Source organism: Chenopodium album, chromosome 25 (assembly GCF_948465745.1).
Source record: "Chenopodium album chromosome 25, dcCheAlbu1.1, whole genome shotgun sequence".
Taxonomy (NCBI): Eukaryota; Viridiplantae; Streptophyta; class Magnoliopsida; order Caryophyllales; family Amaranthaceae; genus Chenopodium; species Chenopodium album.
The window spans coordinates 21,951,578-21,971,645 of record NC_137858.1 but is presented as its reverse complement, the minus strand read 5'-3'; the positions used below and the strand labels follow the sequence as shown (position 1 = coordinate 21,971,645).

Here is a 20,068-nt window from a genome sequence, read left to right as displayed (position 1 = left end):
TATAATTAATATTACAGCTTAATCTTGACTGAACCCTTCGGGTCACACCCAAGCAAATATATGTGAACCAACTCGACGAATTAATTCGGAAGAAATTAATTCGTCGCCCGAGTGTTAAATATTTAGACGTCGGTAATTCGAGTTTAGAGCGTCGAAACCGATCGTCGAAAGTCGAGTCAAAATAATAAAAGACAAGACGCGCAAAATAATAATAAATTAAGCATATTCCCAAAAATACCCCTAGCATCGAAGTGCCCCGAACATCCGAATGCTAGGGGCAAAATGTCCTAGCAAAGGTGGCTAGCAAGCACCAAGCCGAGCCATGGCTGGCTGGTGCGAGCTAGCGCACCGTGCTAGCAGCCACGGCCAGCCGCGGCTAGGCACAGCAGCAGCCGCGCCGCACCACAGCAGCAGCCGTGCCACAACAGCAGCTGGGTGCGGGCCGGGCTCGGGCTTGGCTAGTGGCCAAGCTCGGGCCATAGGGCCGTGGGTTAAGGGGAAGTATGGAAAATGGGAATAAGTGAGTGAGGACATGTGGCACAAGGAGAGTATTGAGTGGGGAGCAAGTATGGTCCCCTACTCTCCATGTGGTCCTCACCAACCCATCTCACATGGTAATGCCACTTGTAGATTTATTATTAGTTTGCAATTTTAATTTAATTTAGCTTTAAATTAATTTGAGGAATTTCATGATCCCACATTGATGGGATAGAAATTCCCACTCATACTTTCCTCTATAAATACCAACCTTGGGATTTGGAGTAAAGTGCTTGAGTGGGAGTTAAAAAGAGCATTCCATAATTTTTGGGAAAACTCTTAAACTCACATAACACTCGAGTTTTGGTCGGACCTTGCTAACCCCAAGGTAGTAGACCTTAAAGTTGTGTTCGCCCTTTTTGTGGGTGGATACCGTCGGAGGCGCGGCGCTTGACGTGCTCGTAGCTTTTAAGTAAGAGCCCCGGGTTTTGGGCGAAGCTCGCTTTGAAGGTAAGATTCGTTATCTTTTCTTTGTGATTATTTATTTATGCTTTATGATTTTAGTTATTGCGAGTGGTTCCTCGGGTGGGGTTGTTCCGCGGTGAGTCGGACTCACCAAACCCCAACAGGGAGGTGCCAAAAGAAAGAAGAAGAAGGATCAAAAGGAAAAACAAGAAAATAAGAAGAAGAAGGGGGAAAAGAAAAAGAAAAAGGCAAATCCTCCTCACTAAAATATTTTTGGGTGGCAACATCACCCTTTTCCTCAACAATAGACGAATGAGGGACATTAAGATCATCATAGACAAAAGGGTCCCCAATAGGCTCATTGAGATAGGAAGGGAAAAAATTAGGGAAATATGGGATGTGGTCAAACCTTTGAGAAAAAGGGGTATGAGAAATAGGCAAAGGGGTAGCTTCTCCCTCAACACAAGGTCTCACATTGCCAATGAGGGCATGAAAATCAATCATAGAGTTCTCAAATGAAGATCTCTCACAATCTACATCTCCGCAAGCTCAAAAACTCCAAAGGAACCAACCTCATCCTCCTTTGCGCCACAATAAACAACCTTTCCTTCCACTAACTCGAAACCTAAGTCCTCAAAACCGTGCATGAATGGATGCAAATATAACTCAAAATCATCTCTCTCCCATAAAGCATCATCAATGAACTTGCTTAAAAGGCTATGGCTATTCCTTATACACTCAATAAACACATTTGACATAACCTCACACGAGTCCAAATACTCATGGATAGAAGAGTCACATTCATACACTTGAGACTTATCAAGATGGAAAGGAGGGTTAGTGATGAGTGACATTTATGGCACTCATTTGATCTCTTTTTGGATGAATTTCATTTCTTTTTATAGCTTTTCTCCTTAGTTTTCTTTAGTTTTGCTCTTTATTTCTTCATTTTGTGCTTTTCGTAGTTAGCTTCTTTATTTTGAGCATTTTCTCGTTTATTTGTTGTTTTTCTCTATTATTTTCTTCTTTTCTTTTGTTTGTAGGTTATGATCGATCATCCAAGGATTCCCGAGTTTCCCTTCAATGATTTTCATTTCTTTTGATGCCTTGTGCTAGTGTATTGAGCTTCAATTCAAGAGGAACTCGAAGAGCAAGTTTCAAGACCGGTGCACACAAGCGGTGTGGACACCATTTATGTCTTGTGCCCACTAAATTGGCCATAAACTTGCTGCCTACTTCGTTGTTCATCACAATCACCAAAGGTCGTGTGCACCGGATGAGCAAGGATGAAGAAGGGGGGGAGTTATACCCACATAGGTGCGGGCGCACAAGAGTGATGGGCGGTCGCATAAGTGGCGCGTGCGGCCGCACACCAGGCGCGTGCGGGCGCACCCACTTGGGTTTGTGCCCGTGCGCCCCTCTCTCTCTCCTTCGTGCGACCGCACCGGCGTGGGTCTATTTTTGGACGTCATAACCAACTTCTCCTTGATATATATAGTTATTTTCCTTCTACTTTTGGGGAGGAGAATTAGATCTTCATTAGCTAGAATTAGATTAGATTAGATTTTAGAGAGAGAAAAACACTTGTTATTAGATTTTTAGAGAGAGAAATTTTGGGTTTGATGATCGATGATTGAAGATTGCTACAATTGATTTGATTTCTATCAAGTTTGTAAGAATTCTTTACTCTTTAATGCAATTTTATGTTTGATTTCATTAGTATTGTTGATTGATTTAGTTTTTTAATAGTTTGGTTGATTTGGTTTGAATTTGTTGATTTCAATTAATGAATATTGATTTGTTGATTAGTTTAGCTTTGATCTTGATGTTCTTTATGGATTGTGAGTAGTTTGATTTCTAGGGTAATGTTGAAGCATGTATTAGTAATGAATTGAGATTAATTTGGGGAAATTGATTGAGTTGATAATGTGATTAAATTGGTTGATTGATTTTGTGCATGTGTGTGCTTGATTAGGCTTGATCACCCTTGTTATTCACACTAGATTGCATTGTAAGTTCACATTGATACGGACCATTGATTTGTGGCTTGCATTTACACGATTGAGGTGTCTTGTGACGTTTCCTAGTTAGAGTTTATCGTAGTTGGCGCTAGTTAGACCTCTAGGAGAATAGCATGATTTGCTCTTTTGGTTGCAATTTCGATTTTCCCTCACATTGCTTGACTTAATTGATTGACCTCCCAAATTGATTAATTTTCATTGTTGATGCATGTGGATCCTAGCCCTAGTGTTTGTTATTTTTGGTTTACAAGTTATTAGTTGTGTTTAGCCCTAGTTTAGCCTTACAACCCCGCTCTTGACTTCGGAATAGCTTAGTATAAGACGATAGACTCTCAATTACCATTCCCTTGGGTTCGACCTTGACTTACTCCTATACTCGTATAGGGGTTAGTTGAGTTTATAAATAGTGTTTGATTGGGTGGGGAAGGTAGCCAAATGACCTACCGTTTCAACGCCTATCAGTTAGGATTTACAAATTCAACCTCTCATCATTCTTACCTCCTTCACCATCAAACAAATGCTCATCAATGGTATCCTCACACTCACTTGGTTGCTCAAAATTGCCATCATCATCCTCAACGCACACATTGGATTTGTAATTTTCACACACAAGCATCAAAGATGACAATTGGCTTTTTAGCTCTTCACATGTCCTTCTTCCCTCCTCAAGATGCTCCACACTCTTTTTAATCACCTCCAATTGACTACTCAAAGAATTAAGAATCGACTCTTTTTAGGCCCAAGATTATCATTAAGCTCAATATGCCTAATTTGAGTTTCCAAAGTAGCAAATAGAGATTCAAAAGGCGTTGAAGATTGAGGCTCAACAAGAGAAGAAGTACAACCAAGATTGGAAGAATTGACATCAAGATCACGAGCATATACATCACATTGGGGGGTGGGGGCACAATCAAACATGTGAGATTTGTCAACTTCAACATGTAATTCATTATCATGAACAAAAGAGGAAATAGAATTGGAAGCATTTTTTCTAGGTTCAACTATGGTATCATGTGACAAATGATGGGTAATCATGCTAGCATTGGAAGAATTAACACATTGCACATCAAAATTGGAAACATGATTACCCCTATTATATTCACCCCTAGCAAACCGAACATAAAAATCCCAAGCACCATCAATTGACAATGCTCTAAATCTCCCATTATGCATGCATTCAACTTCATTCCTAGTTTGTTCATTCAAACTAAAATACCAAATCTCAGAAGCCTCCCCATAACTACAATGATTGTAGTTCAAGAACCTTATAAGTCTATTGAAAAAAGCATGAAAAGACTCACCAACATATTGAGGAAAAGAAAAATGTGCCATTTTTACAAAGCAAACAAAAATCAAATAAAAGAAAAGTATAAACAATGACCTAGACTCAAGCAATCAAAAACACTCAAACATAGACACCGTTCCCCAACAACAGCGCCATTTTGGCGTGGGGTGAACTAGGTCGTTGGACTAATCCTCCCTAAGCCAAACAAAATTTGTAAACACTCAACAAACCTAAATACAAGTATAGAGGTAAGTCAAGGGTCGAACCCAAAGGAACGGTAATGTCTAAGTGCTTTCAATTATATGCCTAAGCTAGGTCGAAGTCTGATGATAGAAGAGGACACTAAAAACTACTAAGATAAAGAAACCAAAAAAATAGAGTGCTAGGGATTAGGATTCGCAAATAATAGCAATGAACGTAACAAATTGGGATAGGAAAGTCGACTAAGTCAAGCAATGTGAGGGAAGATCAATCATGCAACCAAAAGAGCATATCAAGCTATTCTCTTAGAGGTCTTACTAGCATGAAATACGATAAACTCTAGCTAGGAAACATCCCAAAACACCTCAATCGTGTGAATGTAAGCCACAAATCATTGGTCCGTATCAATGTGAACTTACAATGCAATCTATTGCAACAATCAAAATTAGCTACTCTTTAATTAATCACACACATGCACAACATCAATCAACCAATTTAATCACATCACAACTCCATCAATTATCCCCAATTTAAATAAATCCATTACATCATACAAGCTTCACCATATCCCTAACCAAACAACTACTCTAACAACATCATCAAATCAACAAACAACTAAAGAAATCAACAATCTAAGAAGAACAATTACACTAATCAAATATCAATCATCAAATTCCAATTAAAATCAAACAATCCAAACATGAATACTAAACAAAATAATAAATGAGATAGAGTTTAGAAATGCTCATTCATAATAGAGAAGATCTCCAATACAATTGTCACCATTGAATCTTCAATCTCTCAATCACCATTGAAATTCCTCACTTTCTCTCTCTAAAATCTACTCCTAAAACTAACCCTAAATCTAGATAGAGTAGTTCTCAACTAAGCTAAGAATATGATCAAAATCCAATATAAAACTTGCTTGCAAAAATCGGGTTCCAAAAGATATTTATAGAGGCGCGAAATCACATAAAACCGAGCGTAAAGAACCTATGGAGGCGCGCCCGGGCAGCAGGGGAGGTGCGCCCGCACCACCATAGGGTGCGCTCGCACCACCTTGTTGCGCAGCTGCACCACCCTGGTGCCCGGCCACACCACCCTCGTGCGCGGCCGCACCCAGCTGGGTTCCTTTGATTTCTCGCGGCTTCGTGCGTTCGCTATGGATGCATGACTTATGATGGTGATGAACACTAGGAGTGGCAGTAGCTTAGGATTTAGATTGGTGGGTACACCACCCTTTAATGGTAGCACGGCATGCGAGCGCAAGAGCCAAGACTTGGAACTTCCACTTCCTTGCATCTTGAGCTTTCCAAATGCCATGAGCTCGATCCAAAAGCTTCCTCCACCTAAGTGGATCACAAAAATCAAGACCCAAACCTCGTACAATACCTACAACCACGAAAATAGAGGAAATAAAGGAGAAAGGCTAGAAAACCAACGAAATACACGAAAGCTACAAAATAAGAGATGAAAGGTAAAACAAAGCAACAAAGCGTAAAACTAAGCATTTATTAAGCATGAAATCCATAAAAGGAAGGAGAAAACAACCTAAATGCTCATCAAAATGGGTGCCATAAATGACACCCATCAGTCCCTCGACTGAGAACCAGAACGGCGTCGTCTAGCCATGCTTTATTGTGCAAATTAATTAAAATTCAAGGCTTTATAGTATCTAAAGTTCGCCTAGTCGCATGATACTATGTTTGCAAAAAAAAGAGTACGTAGTACTAAAACAGAGCACAAATTCAACTAAGCATAATTAGCATTTTCAAGCAACCAAACAATTTCTTGCATTACTATGGCAAATATTGTGACAAATTGTACGAGAAAAGCTAGTAAAAACGCAAAGAACGGGTCACATTGTTCTTCACGACCTCGAAAGGTCCAACAATGGTGAATCGTTCGTTTCTTCACCAAATTAAGTCAAACAAGTCTCAAAATACTCCCAAAGCAATATACAAGCATAATCAAGGAAATTCATGGCATAAAATTCAACAAACAAAGCAAATTAAGCAAGACAAGTTTTGAATTTTTCGAAATTTCGTGAATAAGAATGCATAATTCATAAAAAACCGGAGTGAGTTTGCGTAAAACTTGTATAGATCGGGAAAATAGATGTGATAAGCTTCGATTTGCAACAAGTTTGAGCGAATTCGACTGAGAAATGAGTAAGAACAAGGAGATCAAAATTTTTGAGAAAATGCAAAAAAGCAGAGCAGTAGTGACAGGGTAAAGTCGTATCCCCTAATCAAAAGTAATACCTAAGTCCTCTAACTAAAGTAGATAGGGAACTAGGGTCGAATCTACAGGGAAACTAGTCTTTCTACTCCTAATTAATTGATATAATCTAAATTATTAAAGTAACCAATTTGTTGTTTTTAATGTGAAACTATACTACGAAGATTGAGTTTAGAGAGAAAGTCGATAATAAGAAGGCCTAGGGTCAGAGGTTCACCAATAATTAATATTCCGGGATAAAACATAACAATCAACTAATCAACATTGCACAAATAACATGATTAACAGGCTCTCGCAATTTATTAATCAACATAGATCTAACAGGCTCTCACAATTTACTAGATCTAAGTTCCTATTGAAAATAGCCTTTAATATTAAATTAACATCTGCTCGATTCATAATCTAATTGCAAAGAATTAAAACAATTGAATAAGAAATTATCATGCAATATCAATAATCAATAATAACAAACTATCCCTTCATATTAATTATGGATCCCCATAAACCCTAGAATTAAACTACTGAGACATAATTAAATCTAAAACATGCAAAGGAATAAAATAAGACATGAGGAATTGAAAGGAAGAAATTACTGAAATTGATTAAAGTAGAAATCGTACCGAATCGGCGGAATTACAAAGTACTCAAGAACAAGGGAAAAGTTGAGAGAAAAGTCTAGAGAGAGAAAATTACTAAGTAGAGAGAGAAAGTTAAGAGAAAAGAGTAAGTAAAAATAATTATCCTAAAACGTACTTAAACGAAAACAAAACAACTCATAATTAGAAACTAAGTGCTTCGTCTAACAAAGCTTCCCAGAAACACGCGCCCGATAGGCTAAGGGCCGCCCGATCGGGCGTACCTTTTTGCTCGCACTCTCTTCACAGCAGCCTCGCCCGATCGTGCTAAGTCTCGCACGATCAGGAGTGCCTTGGCCACGCACACGGTTTGCTGCTGCCTTGCCCGATCGTTCTAGGTCTTGCCCGATCGGGCCCTTGTTGCTCCTCGAGGCTTGGACTTTAATTGGGCTCGAGTCCTCGGCCCAATCCGGATCTCCCCTTCGGGTCTTGAATACTCGATCCAAAAACCTCGGTATTCCAAATACCGAGCCCTTAATCACTGGCTTGATGACTCTAGCCGGCCTTGGGCTTCAATGAAGGTCGTGCTCCCTCATTCTCGTAGTCGCTCCATGAAAAACCCGAGAAAATGCTCCACAGACGCAATTTCCTACAAAACTCAGCAAAGACTACAAAAACACTAGAAAACACCAATTAGTAATAAAAGTGGCTCAAAAGAGCCAAAAACACTACTAATTACGACCAAGGGACGGGGGTAAATCTCTATATAAAATGGACATATCAAGTAGCAAAATGAAGAAGAAAGGGCGGATATTTAAAATACCCGACCCTGTCACCAAACGACAGGTTTGTTTCGCGGCGACAAGGTCTGTCGCATAGGGACAAGCACAAAACGCGGCGACAAGTAGTTCCAGCTCCATATTTTGGTTATGTGAGCCTCGTGCAGCAGTTTGGGTTCCTTGGTACGCCAGTTAGCCCCTCTAAGCAATTTGACATGATTTAATAATCGGCTCGATTATGATTAAATCAAGTGATCGACCTGGTAAAAAGATCGTCTCACTTCGCTTAAAGCGCCTAAACATTGGCTCATTACAAAGGCACCAACATAATGGTTCATATACAGCAAAAGCACCGACGTAATGGTTCACAAGTAGCAAAAGTGCCAACGTAATGGCATAGCGGAAGCAAAGCGAACTTTAATAGATCGACAAGCGTAAGTCTTCGATAATTTTCATCGGAATATTATCATGAAGGTGATTTCAAGCGAAGTTATCTTCGATCGTGTTCCCTAAGATGTGGAAGATGGTCACAAAGCGGAAGAGGATCTTTTCAAGCAAAACAATCTTCGATAGTGTTACCTAGCTTGCGGATGATTATCAACAGCGGAAATTGGAGGCAGTTACAAGCGTAGCAGTCTTCAGGCGAGATGGCATTCTCTAGCTTGTGGAAGGTTGTCAAAACAAAGTACAACAGCAAAACGGTTAATTCAGATACGTGTGCTCGACGGTGCAAGATATGCGTTTCTTAACTCTCTTAATCTGTTGAACTAACGCTAGTTTGCAGGTATCGGCGTTACAAGAATGACTTAGGATCGCAGAACGTTCTGAATCATTCTCCGTCCCTATCGATACTTTGACTATTGTTTTCGAAACATGCGTTTCTCCAAACTCAGTCAAAGTGGGGGCTTCTGTAGACACCCATTTGTGTCTCCCCAAAACCAAACCCAATGATGAATACCTTTCGCGTCGAACCATAATTGAATGAAGTGAAAGTGTGAAATGTCAAGTGTTGCGGTTAATTTTTATTAAAATTCTTTCTTTCTATTTTTTGAAAACAACTCTATTTTATAAAAATAGCCAGTTTAATCCAGTTTAGTTTGGTCTGTGAAAAGGGTCCAATAATAGTGTAGTTGGATGGGGCTCGAAAAGTGCTTTCCAACGATATATTCTAAGCCCAATTCCGATTAATAATGAGGAAGTTATGGCCAAAATACTACACTGGGCCCGGTTTGATCTTTACGTGCGGCCCAATGATCTAGAGGAGGGCCCAATGTTAACTATTATTCCTAAAATTACTAGGATTAATTATAGTCTTCTAGAATTCTCAAGAAGGTTCTTTTAAATACTAATAGAGTTAGAATTAATAATTATATTTTGATTAGTTTAATTCTTAATAAAATATTATTTTATTAAAATGCGATTTTAGCTTCTGCACGGATTCCATATATAATATTTGGTTAAAAATTGGATTCCGCGTGGAAAGCGCGTGAAAACCAGGTTGTCGCTAAATGACAGGCCTGTCGCTACGCGACAAGCCTTGTCGCCACGCGACACACTCTGTCGCCAAGCGACAGAGTGGTTTTTGCGGCGACAGCTTGTAGTTTTATTCCTTATCGAATTCTATACTTTTCCGGACTATTTTTTATTATAAATTGGGTCCCGAATCTCCGTTTTTTAATCATCTCCATCTACAATCAATTATCATCAAATATAATTCACAATCATCAACTCTCATCAACTGTCATTCACAATCACCTAATTCTCTCTATTCTCTCTTGAGAAATACATGCTTTCTTTCTCTCTCTTTGTAAACTAGCTTTTACAAACACAATTCCGCATACACAAGATTTTGATACACCTAGTCAAGTTCGAAGTTGCCTTCGCCCTAGACGTGAAAGGTTTAGACTTTCCTGGGGGTTTGGTCCCAAATCCAGTCTAAACTTTTTAACTCATAATTTCAATTATTTAATTTAATTCTTTGAATTTTTTTTTTCATTAAAGTTTACTAATGCGTGTATTTTATTATTAGAAAGAGGTACGAGGTTTCAAAGTAAGTAATTAGCTTACTCCCTATTTTAATGAAGAAAGCATGCTTATATTGTTTAATTCCTAGTATCATGTTAGGATGTTTTTAATGCTTTCTAGTATCATGTTTAGGGTGCCTTTTATGCTTTCTAATAGCATGTTAGTACCATGTTGGGTTTAAAGCTTTGATCTTTATTGTTTAATAACATGCTAGGATTGGTTATTAATCTTGTTAGTATCATGACTAGGATCTTGCTATTATATTTAAGCTTTATTATTAACAATATTTTTATTATTATGTTTATTATTATTATGTTGCTTGATTTATATATATTGTTATTGCTTGGTTACGCCTTTTATATGTTTAAAGGGAATTTGTACTTGAAATCATGCTTAATAATTTTATTTAGGCTAATGTTATTTTAATTCAAGTGATCGCCAATAATAGTTTTATTTGTGCATTAATATTTAACCAACATAGATTAAACAGGTTTAGGGTTAACTTAATGTTTGCATGGTAGTCAAAAAGCGCATATGAATACGAGTAGAATAAAGTACAGGCTTATTTTATAGGGCGGGTCCTTTCTTTTGTAGATTGGATTCGTACTCTCATCCCCGAACCGTATTTGGTTCAAGACCTTATAGAGTTGACGATCGCATGGATCGTTAAGGGGTGTAACCTTCATCTCGTGAACGGTTTACAAGTTCCTAAAACTTGTTGGCGACTCTTTTGCTCGCTTTTCTTTCCCTTTGGACGAGACCATGCTTAAGTGTATGATCATAGTGGGGTTCAAGCTTGTGGTTATGGTGCTTTTAATATTCCCAACAGTTTTTTTGGCGACTCCACTGGGTGTCAACCTAAAACAAAATCCAGTGATGAATACCTTTCGCCTCAATCCATAATCGAATGAACTGAAAGTGTGAAAAGTCAAGTGTTGCGGTTAGTTTTTATTAAAAGTCTTTCTTTCTGTTATTGAAAACAACTCTATTTTATAAAAATAGCCAATCCAGTTTTGTTTGGTCCATGACAAAGCTCCAATAATAGTGTAGTTAGATGGGGCTCGAAAAGAGCTTTCCAACGATATATTATAAGCCCAATTCCGACGAATAATGAGGAAGCTATGGCCAAAATACTAAATTAGGCCCGGTTTGATCTTTACATACGGCCCAATGATCTAGAGGAGGGCCCAATGTTAATTATTATTCCTAAAATTACTAGGAATAATTATATTCTTCTAGAATTCACTCGAAGGTTCTTTTAAATCCTAATAGAGTTAGAATTAATAATATTCTAATAAGTTTCATTTAGAATAAAATATTATTTTATTAAAATGCGATTTTAGCTTCTGCACGGATTCCATAGATCAAATTTGGTTAAAAATTGAATCCCGCGTGGAAAGCGCGTGAAAACAAGGTTGTCGCCAAACGACAGGCCTGTCGCTACGCGACAAGCCTTGTCACCACGTGACAGACTCTGTCGCCAAGCGACAGAGTGGTTTTGCTACGACAGCTTGTAGTTTTATTCCTTATCAAATTCTATACTTTTCCGGACTATTTTTATTATAAATAGGGTCCCGAATCTCCGTTTTTTAATCATCTACATCTACAATCAACTCTCATCAACTATAATTCACAATCATCAACTATTATCCACAATCACTTCATTCTCTCTATTCTTTCTTGAGCAATAAATGCTTTCTTTCTCTCTCTTTTTAAACTAGTTTTTACAAACACAATTCCACATACACAAGATTTTGAAACACCTAGCCAAGTTCGAAGTTCCCTTCGCCCTAGACGTGAAAGGTTTATACTTTTCTGAGGGTTTGGTCCCAAATCCAGTCTAAACTTTTTAACTCTTTATTTCAATTCTTTAATTTAATTCTTTGATTTATTATTTTCATTGAAGTATACTAATGCGTGTATTTTGTTATTAGAAAGAGGTACGAGGTTTCAAAGTAAGTTATTAGCTTACTCCCTATTTTAATGAAGAAAGCATGCTTATATTGTTTAATTCCTAGTATCATGTTAGGATGTTTTTAACGCTTTCTAGTATCATGTTTAGGGTGCCTTTTATGCTTTCTAATAGCATGTTAGTACCATGTTAGGTTTAAAGCTTTGATCTTTATTGCTTAGTAACATGCTAGGATTGGTTATTAATCTTGTTGATATCATGCCTAGGATCTTGCTATTATATTTAAGCATTATTATTAACATGATTTTGATTATTATGTTTATTATTATTATGTTGCTTGATTTATATTTATCGTTATTGCTTGATCACGCTTTTTATATGTTTAAAGGGAATTTGTACTTGAAATCATGCTTTATAAGATAATTAATAATTTTATTTAGGCTAATATTATTTTAATTCAAGTGATCGCCAATAATAGTTTTATTTGTGCATTAATAATCAACTAACATAGATTAAACAGGTTTAGGGTTAACCTAATGTTTGCATGTTAGTCAAAAAGTGCACATGAATACGAGTAGAATAAAGTAGAGGCCTATTTTATAGGGCGGGTCCTTTCTTTTGTAGATTCAATTCGTACCCTCATTCCCGAACCCTATTTGGTTCAAGATCTTATGGAGTTGATGATCTCATGGATCGTTAAGGGGTGTAACCTTCACCATGTGAACGGTTTACAAGTTCCTAAAACTTGTTGGCAACTCTTTTGCTCTCTTTTCTTTCCCTTTGGACGCCACCATGCTTAAGTGTATGATCACAGTGGGGTTCAAGCTTGGGGTTATGATGCTTGAAATATTTCCTACACTAGGGTTTAGATTCTTGATGGAGATCACACCTCTTTAAATACCCCATAAAAGTGAGAAAACCTTGAGTTTGATTTTCTTAGTTGTGTTGTGATTTTTTCTAAGCTACTAAAAAAATACCAAGTTTAGGCACAAGGGTGTGCAAAATTGGAGGAGCTCATATTTGCAGTTTTTGCTTCCTTGGGCGTGGAGTTTAAAGATCGAGTTCGTGTAGTGGTGAAGCATGCTTCAAGGGTATATTCCTTGATCCCGTTAATCTAATTACGTGTTTATATATTTGTATGAAATTCATTATAATTACTATGCATGGGTCTAGGGCGGGTTTTAGATTCTGCACGGTGTTTGGAACTCCGTAAAACCGTACAGCGATATCATGAGCCTCTTGCATTTAATTTTCACGATAAAAAATAACTAATGGGATTAAAATCTAGACTACCACCAAATAGTAGTGATTTTTGGGTGGAAAATGCATTCTTAATCAAACATTATGCACAAAGTGGTTAATTAACGACTTTCAGAAGCCAAAATCCACCTAGAAACATGTTTTTTAGAGGGTTTTTTCGTTTAAAACGAGAAATTTTTAAAATATTTGACATATAAATTTTTTTAAATATTTGGCATATAAATTTTTTAATTAATTATGGCATATATATGTTGATTATGTGAGTGATTGCATATTTAATCTACTACACTTATGCTATAATCAATACATTAAACTTGTAATTTTTGGATGATTAATTTAGAGTGCTCAAAATTCAACAGAAACTTGAATTTAGTTAAGTGTGCAATTGGATTGTTTTAAGTGACTTGGTCAGTGTTGGAATGTTATTATTGGCCGCCAAGATTGAATCATTATTGGATAAATGGCTTAGATCTTGACTACTAAAACCCTAAAGTGAAAATCGATTTAAAATTCATGTTATTCATGCTTAAGTTTGAATATTGGATTGCATTAAATTAATTAGATGTTTGAAAAATTCAAACTGGTAGGGTCCCAGTTGTATAAGTTAATTTTCATTGGATGATTAAATGATTTATTTGGTTATTTGTAAAATTCATAATTGTATTAATCATGGGATGAGTTAACTTAATAATGAAGCATACTCTAAAATTTTGATTGTCTCAAAATTCCCTACAATCATCAAACATTGGATCTTGTAAATAATTTTTGACGTTACTATGGACATCTAAAAATGTCTCCCCAAAATCAAACCCAATGATGAACAACCTTTCAACGCCATTATTGGTCGAGTTAAGTATTTAATATTTGGAGTGCTTAAATCCATATCCAAACCAATACATTCCATAAACCAACACATTTCTTAGCCCATTTCCCCAAACAATAAGTTATTTTCCTCTTTTCGTGTCCACATCAAAAAATCGAGCTAACCTGATTTCTTGGCCCTATAATTTTGATCCAAATATTATTTGTTTGGATAGGCCTTGAAATAAGCTTTCCAACGGTATATTATAAGCCCAATTCCGATCTAAAATGAAGAAGAAATGAGCAAAACACTAAACTTGACCCAAAACCGACACCCTTTCACTAAAGTGGCTATATCTTAAAATCTACATATTATTTTGACCTAATTCTAATTGGGCTGGAACATAGACTTAATAAGATTTCCAACGATATATTATATGCTTTATAAGATAAGATCAACCAGTGGGCATGCCTTGTTGAGATTCATGGACGCCTTCTCAAGATACCGTTAGATCAGCCTGCACAACCTAAACAGACAGAAGACCGCATTCATCACTGAAAGGGGAGTGTACAATTACATAGCTATGCCCTTCGGGTTGAAGAATGCGGGAGAAACTTTTTAAAAGACAATGGATAGAGTGTTCATGCACCAGAAGGGCAGAAATGTGGAAATATATGTGGACGACTCAATTGTCAAGAGCGTTACGCAAACTGGGCATATCATGGATCTAGAAGAAACATTTGCCACTTTGAACAAATACAACATCAAACTCAATCCAAAAAAATGTGTTTTCGGGGTGAGTTCAAGGATGTTCTTAGGCTTCCTAGTTAGCGAAAGAGGAATAAACCCAAATCCGGAGAAGGTTGAGGCTGTCCTAAGCCTACCTGAGCCTAAGTGTATCGAGGACATCATGCGATTGACAGGCAGAATGGCTGCTTTGACCAGGTTCATCAGTAAGTCAGCCGACAAAGCCTTTCCATTCTACCAGCTATTGAAAGGGAACAGAGAATTTAAGTGGGGAGCCGCAGAGAAGGAAGCTTTTGAGGGGATTAAGGAGCTTCTGACTAAGCTCCCAACAATGATCAGCTCGGAGTTGTGGGAAAAACTACAGTTGTACATTTCTGAATTGATTCAAACAATCGCAGCTGTTCTCCTGGTGGAAAGGAAAAAGCAGCAACGACCAATATACTTTGTGAGTAACGTCCTGACTGAGGCTGAGCAAAGGTACCCGCTAGTGGAAAAGCTGGCCTTCGCAGTGGTTACAACAGCAAGGAAGTTATAACCATATTTTGATGCACACATAATACAAATTCTGACAAATTACCCGCTGGAGAAAGCGTTGCAAAAAATGGACGCATCAGGCAGACTCTTGAAATGGGCCATCGAGCTCTCTGAGTATGAGCTTGAGGTCAAGCTTAGAGCAGCTATCAAGGCACAAGCTTTAGCAGATTTCATCGTGGAAGCCTCTTACGAGGAGAAGGAAAACGACGTTGGGATCTGGAAGGTAGAAGTAGATGGATCCTCAGTCCAAACAGGGAGTGGAGCAGGAATCATAATGACAACCCCAGAAGGAAATGTATTTGAGTATGCCATAAATTTCAAATTCAAAGCGTTAAACAACGAGGCAGATTATGAGCCAGCGCTGGCAGGCCTGCGTATGAGTATCGCAGCCGGAGCCAGGAAAGTCCATCTGCAAACTGACTCTCAGCTTGTTGCAAGTCAACTAAAGGGGGCGTACGAGATTAGGGAATCCACCATGATAAAGTATGTGACTAAAATAAAAGAACTAGTAGCCCAGCTAATTCACTTCCAGATAGACTTGGTCCCCAGAGCGGGAAACTCCCAAGCTGACGCTTTTTCAAAGTTAGCCAGTTCCACCCTGCAGAGCCTTACGAGGACGGTGATGGTGGAAGTCCTGAAAGAAAGCAGTATCGCTGAAAAGGAGTAGGTGAACTGCATTGGGCGGCAACGAGCTTGGTTCACAGACATTCTGGCATACAAAGTTCATGGCTCGATGCCTGACGATGAAGTACAAGCTAAGAAAGTGAAGAAAGACGCCAATTGGTACGTGGTGATGAATGGAGAACTCAACAAGAAGAGCTTCTCAAAACCACTACTGAGGTGTATCCTAGAATGGGATCAGGAAAGCATTATGGAAGAAGCCCACTCAGGAATATGTGCTAACCACATTGGTGGAAAAGCATTAGGGGTAGAAATTCTAAGAAGGGGTGCATATTGGCCAACCCTACCTCAAGACGCGCTGGCATATGTGAAAAAGTGCGACAAAAGTCAAAAGTACTCCCCAGTCATAAACCAGCTAGCAAATGATCTGACCACAATCCACAGCCCGACCTCGTTCGCTCAGTTGGGAATTGACATATTGGAACCATTCACCACTGTATAGAGGCTGAACCGATCAAGTACATAAAGGCAACCCAAGTGCGGACGTTCATATGAAAAAACATCATCACAAGATTCGGGGTGCCACAGTGCATAGTCTTTGACCATGGGTGCCAATTCGACTGCGACATGATCAACGATTAAGGATTATCTGGAGGACATGGGCACCAAGTATGCAAGTGCCTCAGTCTGCCACCCGCATAGTAATGGCCAGGCAGAAGCAGCAAAAAAGCTGATCCTAACAGCCCTGCAGAGGAAGCTGGAGGAATACAAGGGCCTATGGGCCGATCTAGTCCTAGAGGTCTTATGGGTAAACAGAAATACTGAGAAAGAGTCTACTGGTAAAAGCCCTTTCACCCTAGCCTATGGGGCTGATGCAGTTATCCTAGTGGAAGTGCAAATTCCCAGCCTGAGGATACAGCACTATGAACAACAAGGAAACGAAAAACGCATGCTGGAAGAGCTAGACTTCCTGCTCGTTCGAACAGCTGGAGAGGGAGATGGTGATGAAGTATCATTCCCGCCACCCCGCACTACATAATGGTCAAACCGATTCACATAAGCCATGTCATAAGCCAAGCAAAACTGTTTAAAGGCTGAACATGGGGAATGGGACTAACAAGAGACACGTTAGGGGGATTAGCATTGACAGCGTCAGCTAACTATTTATGGCGCATTACGCGCATCATCAAACGGGTGAGATGGGACAAAGGAATCCCACCCAACATGAGCACCCGCTCGCAATACGGATCAAAGAAATCAGGGCGGGGCTTGCGCTAAAAAGGGCGAAAGGCACTACCCTCAGCGGGACGACTATTGCCTGACCCAGATGCAGCACTAAGAGTCGCAATAGTACCCGTCCTGCTCGCAGCAGGGGGAAAGTAAAAAGGCATAATCTAGGGAATATTTCCAGCACTATAACCCCAAGCTTGAACCCCACTGTGATCATACACTAAAGTATGGTGGCGTTCCAAAGGGAAGAAAGCTAGAGCAAAAGAGTCGCCAACAAGTTTTAGGATCCAGGAACTTGTAAACCCAAAAACGATCCAGGAGATCGTCAACTCCATAAGGTATTGAACCAAATAGGGTTCGGGGATGAGGGTACGAATCCAATCTACAAAAGAAAGGACCCGCCCTATAAAATAGGCCTCTACTTTGTTCTACTCGTATTCATGTGCGCTATTTTACTAACATGCAAACATTAGGTTAACCCTAAACCTGTTTATCTATGTTGGTTAAATATTAATGCACAAATAAAACTATTATTGGCGATCACTTGAATTAAAATCATATTAGCCTAAACCAAATTATTAATTATCTTATTAAGCGTGATTTCAAGTACCAATTCCCTTTAACAAGCATAAAAGGCTCGATCAAGCAATAATAATAAAATAAATAATATAATATCAAGCAACATAATAATAAGCATAAATAATAATAATCATAATATAATCATAATCATGATAAGGCATAATAAAGCTTAATAATAATAGCAAGATCCTAGGAATGATACTAACAAGATTAATAACAAATCCTAGCATGTCACTAAGCAATAAAGATCAAAGCTTTAAACCTAACATGGTACTAACATGTTATATAATATTAGAAACAATAAAGAGCATCCTAAACATGATTCTAGAAAGCATTAAAAACATCCTAACATGATACTAGAAAGCACTAATAACATCCTAACATGATACTAGGAATTAAACATTAATAAACATGCTTTCTACATTGAAAGAGAGTAATAAGATTACATACTTTGAAGCCTCGTACCTCTTTCTAATAACAAAATACACAAGTTAGTAAACTTCAATGAAAATAATAAAGATTAAAGAATTAAATTAAAGAATTGAAAGAAAAGAGTTAAAAAGTTTAGACTGGATTTGGGACCAAACACTCAGAAAAGTATAAACCTTGCACGTCTAGGGCGAAGGCAACTTCGAATTTGGCTAGATGATTCTAAGTATTGTGAGTGCGGAATTGTGTTTAATAAGAGGTTGGTTTAGAAAGAGAGAGAGAAAAAAAGAATATATTGCTCAAGAGAGAATAGAGAGAGAATAGATGATTGTTGATTCTGAATGAGAGTTGATGAAATTTGAAGATTGTAGATGATTAAAAAAGGGGATATATGACCTGAAAAAAGAGGGTCGAAGAATAAGAAAAGAATCCAAATTCGAATCGAAATAAAACTCGTAGACAGCAGTTTTTACGAATTTTGTTTTTATCATATCTTTTGATCCAGAAGTCCAAATAAGGCATATAATATGTCGTTGGAAAGCTCTTGAAGTCTATTTTCTAATGCAATTAAAATCAGATTAAAATATTGTGTAGATAAAATGATATGGCCGAAATAGTAAAAGGGTGTCAGTTTTGGATAGAGTTTCGTATTCCTATCATATCTTTTTCGTGATAGCTCGGATTCAATATTATAATATATCATTGGAAAGATGATTTCAAGATCTATCCAACCATATAAAATTTGGATAAAAACACATGGGGCACGAAAATAATATCTGACTGTCTTTGAACATGTTTAAATTCGAATAGAATTAGGACTTAAAAAAGGAAAGTCTTTAAAGAAGGAAAGTTTATATTTAAATCAAATTCTATGATCTTATCTTTTCAAAAAAGGATAATTAAGATATTTTAGAATCTTATAGAAGATTCTAATCAATCCTAATTAGTTTAGGAATAAGATTAAACCTTTGGATCCTCCACATGATCATTGGGTCGTAGGTAAAATCCGGTTTGGGCCCAATTTAGTATTTTGGCCATAACTTCCTCATTATTCATCGGAATTGGGCTTATAATATATCGTTGGAAAGGTCTTTTTAAGCTTCATCCAACTACACCATTATTGGACCCTTATCATGGACTAAACTAAACTTGATTGGACGTTTTTATAAAATAGAGTGGATTTTCGAAAACAGAAAGAAAGATTTTAATAAAACTAACCGCAACACTTGACTTTTCACACTTTCACCTCATTGGATTATGGTTTGACGTGAAAGGCATTCATCACTGGGTTTGGTTTTGGGGAGACACAAATGAGTGTCTACACATAACCATTTGTATAGGAGTGGGGGATGAAGAAGAAAAAACAGGGGAAGTGTGCGCCAGGCGCTCACCTAAAAGAGAGGATCGGGAAGGAGAATCCGATCCAGTGGCCGCGTGAGGCTCACTCATGTTCTGACTATCAAAAGCGTTAGACATTGTGAAATCTACAAAGACAAAAGCCCACAAAGAGAAGAAAAAGCAATGGGGCGCAGAAAATCAAAAATAAGTTTAGGAAACAAGAGTAATGAAGGAATAAGGGAAAGAATCAAGAACGCAATTACAACAACAAGAAGGGAGAAAAAATTGGGTAGTGACAATTGGGGCGAATCAAAAGATACAATCTTGTGAAGAAAAAAGCAATAAGAAGTAAAATTGGGAAAATACATACAACAAAAAGGTACAAAGTAAGTACCTTTAAGAGAAAAAGTTGCAGACACAACAGAGTACAACAACAATGGCGAACGCAAAGGCCTGAGCGAAACGGAGTTCAAAAGTGCAACCAAGAAAGGCAAAAGACAAGCAAATCAGTAAAGAAGTAAGAATAGGGAAGAGAAAGACAAAAATA

The 20,068-nt window shown here is 37.9% G+C and overlaps 3 protein-coding genes across 3 annotated transcripts; all 3 read left to right on the top strand.

The window, feature by feature from the left end:
- The first annotated feature begins 15,391 nt into the window (after positions 1–15,391).
- On the top strand, positions 15,392–15,991 carry LOC145613882 (uncharacterized). Its single transcript, XM_081668920.1, has one exon. It carries the CDS (start codon positions 15,392–15,394, stop codon positions 15,989–15,991), a length of 600 nt encoding a protein of 199 aa, XP_081525046.1.
- Positions 15,992–16,057: 66 nt separating this feature from the next.
- Positions 16,058–16,447, top strand: LOC145613881 (uncharacterized). The gene has a single exon (XM_081668919.1). It carries the CDS (start codon positions 16,058–16,060, stop codon positions 16,445–16,447), a length of 390 nt encoding a protein of 129 aa, XP_081525045.1.
- A 156-nt stretch (positions 16,448–16,603) lies between these two features.
- On the top strand, positions 16,604–16,984 carry LOC145613880 (uncharacterized). The gene has a single exon (XM_081668918.1). It carries the CDS (start codon positions 16,604–16,606, stop codon positions 16,982–16,984), a length of 381 nt encoding a protein of 126 aa, XP_081525044.1.
- Positions 16,985–20,068: the final 3,084 nt, after the last annotated feature.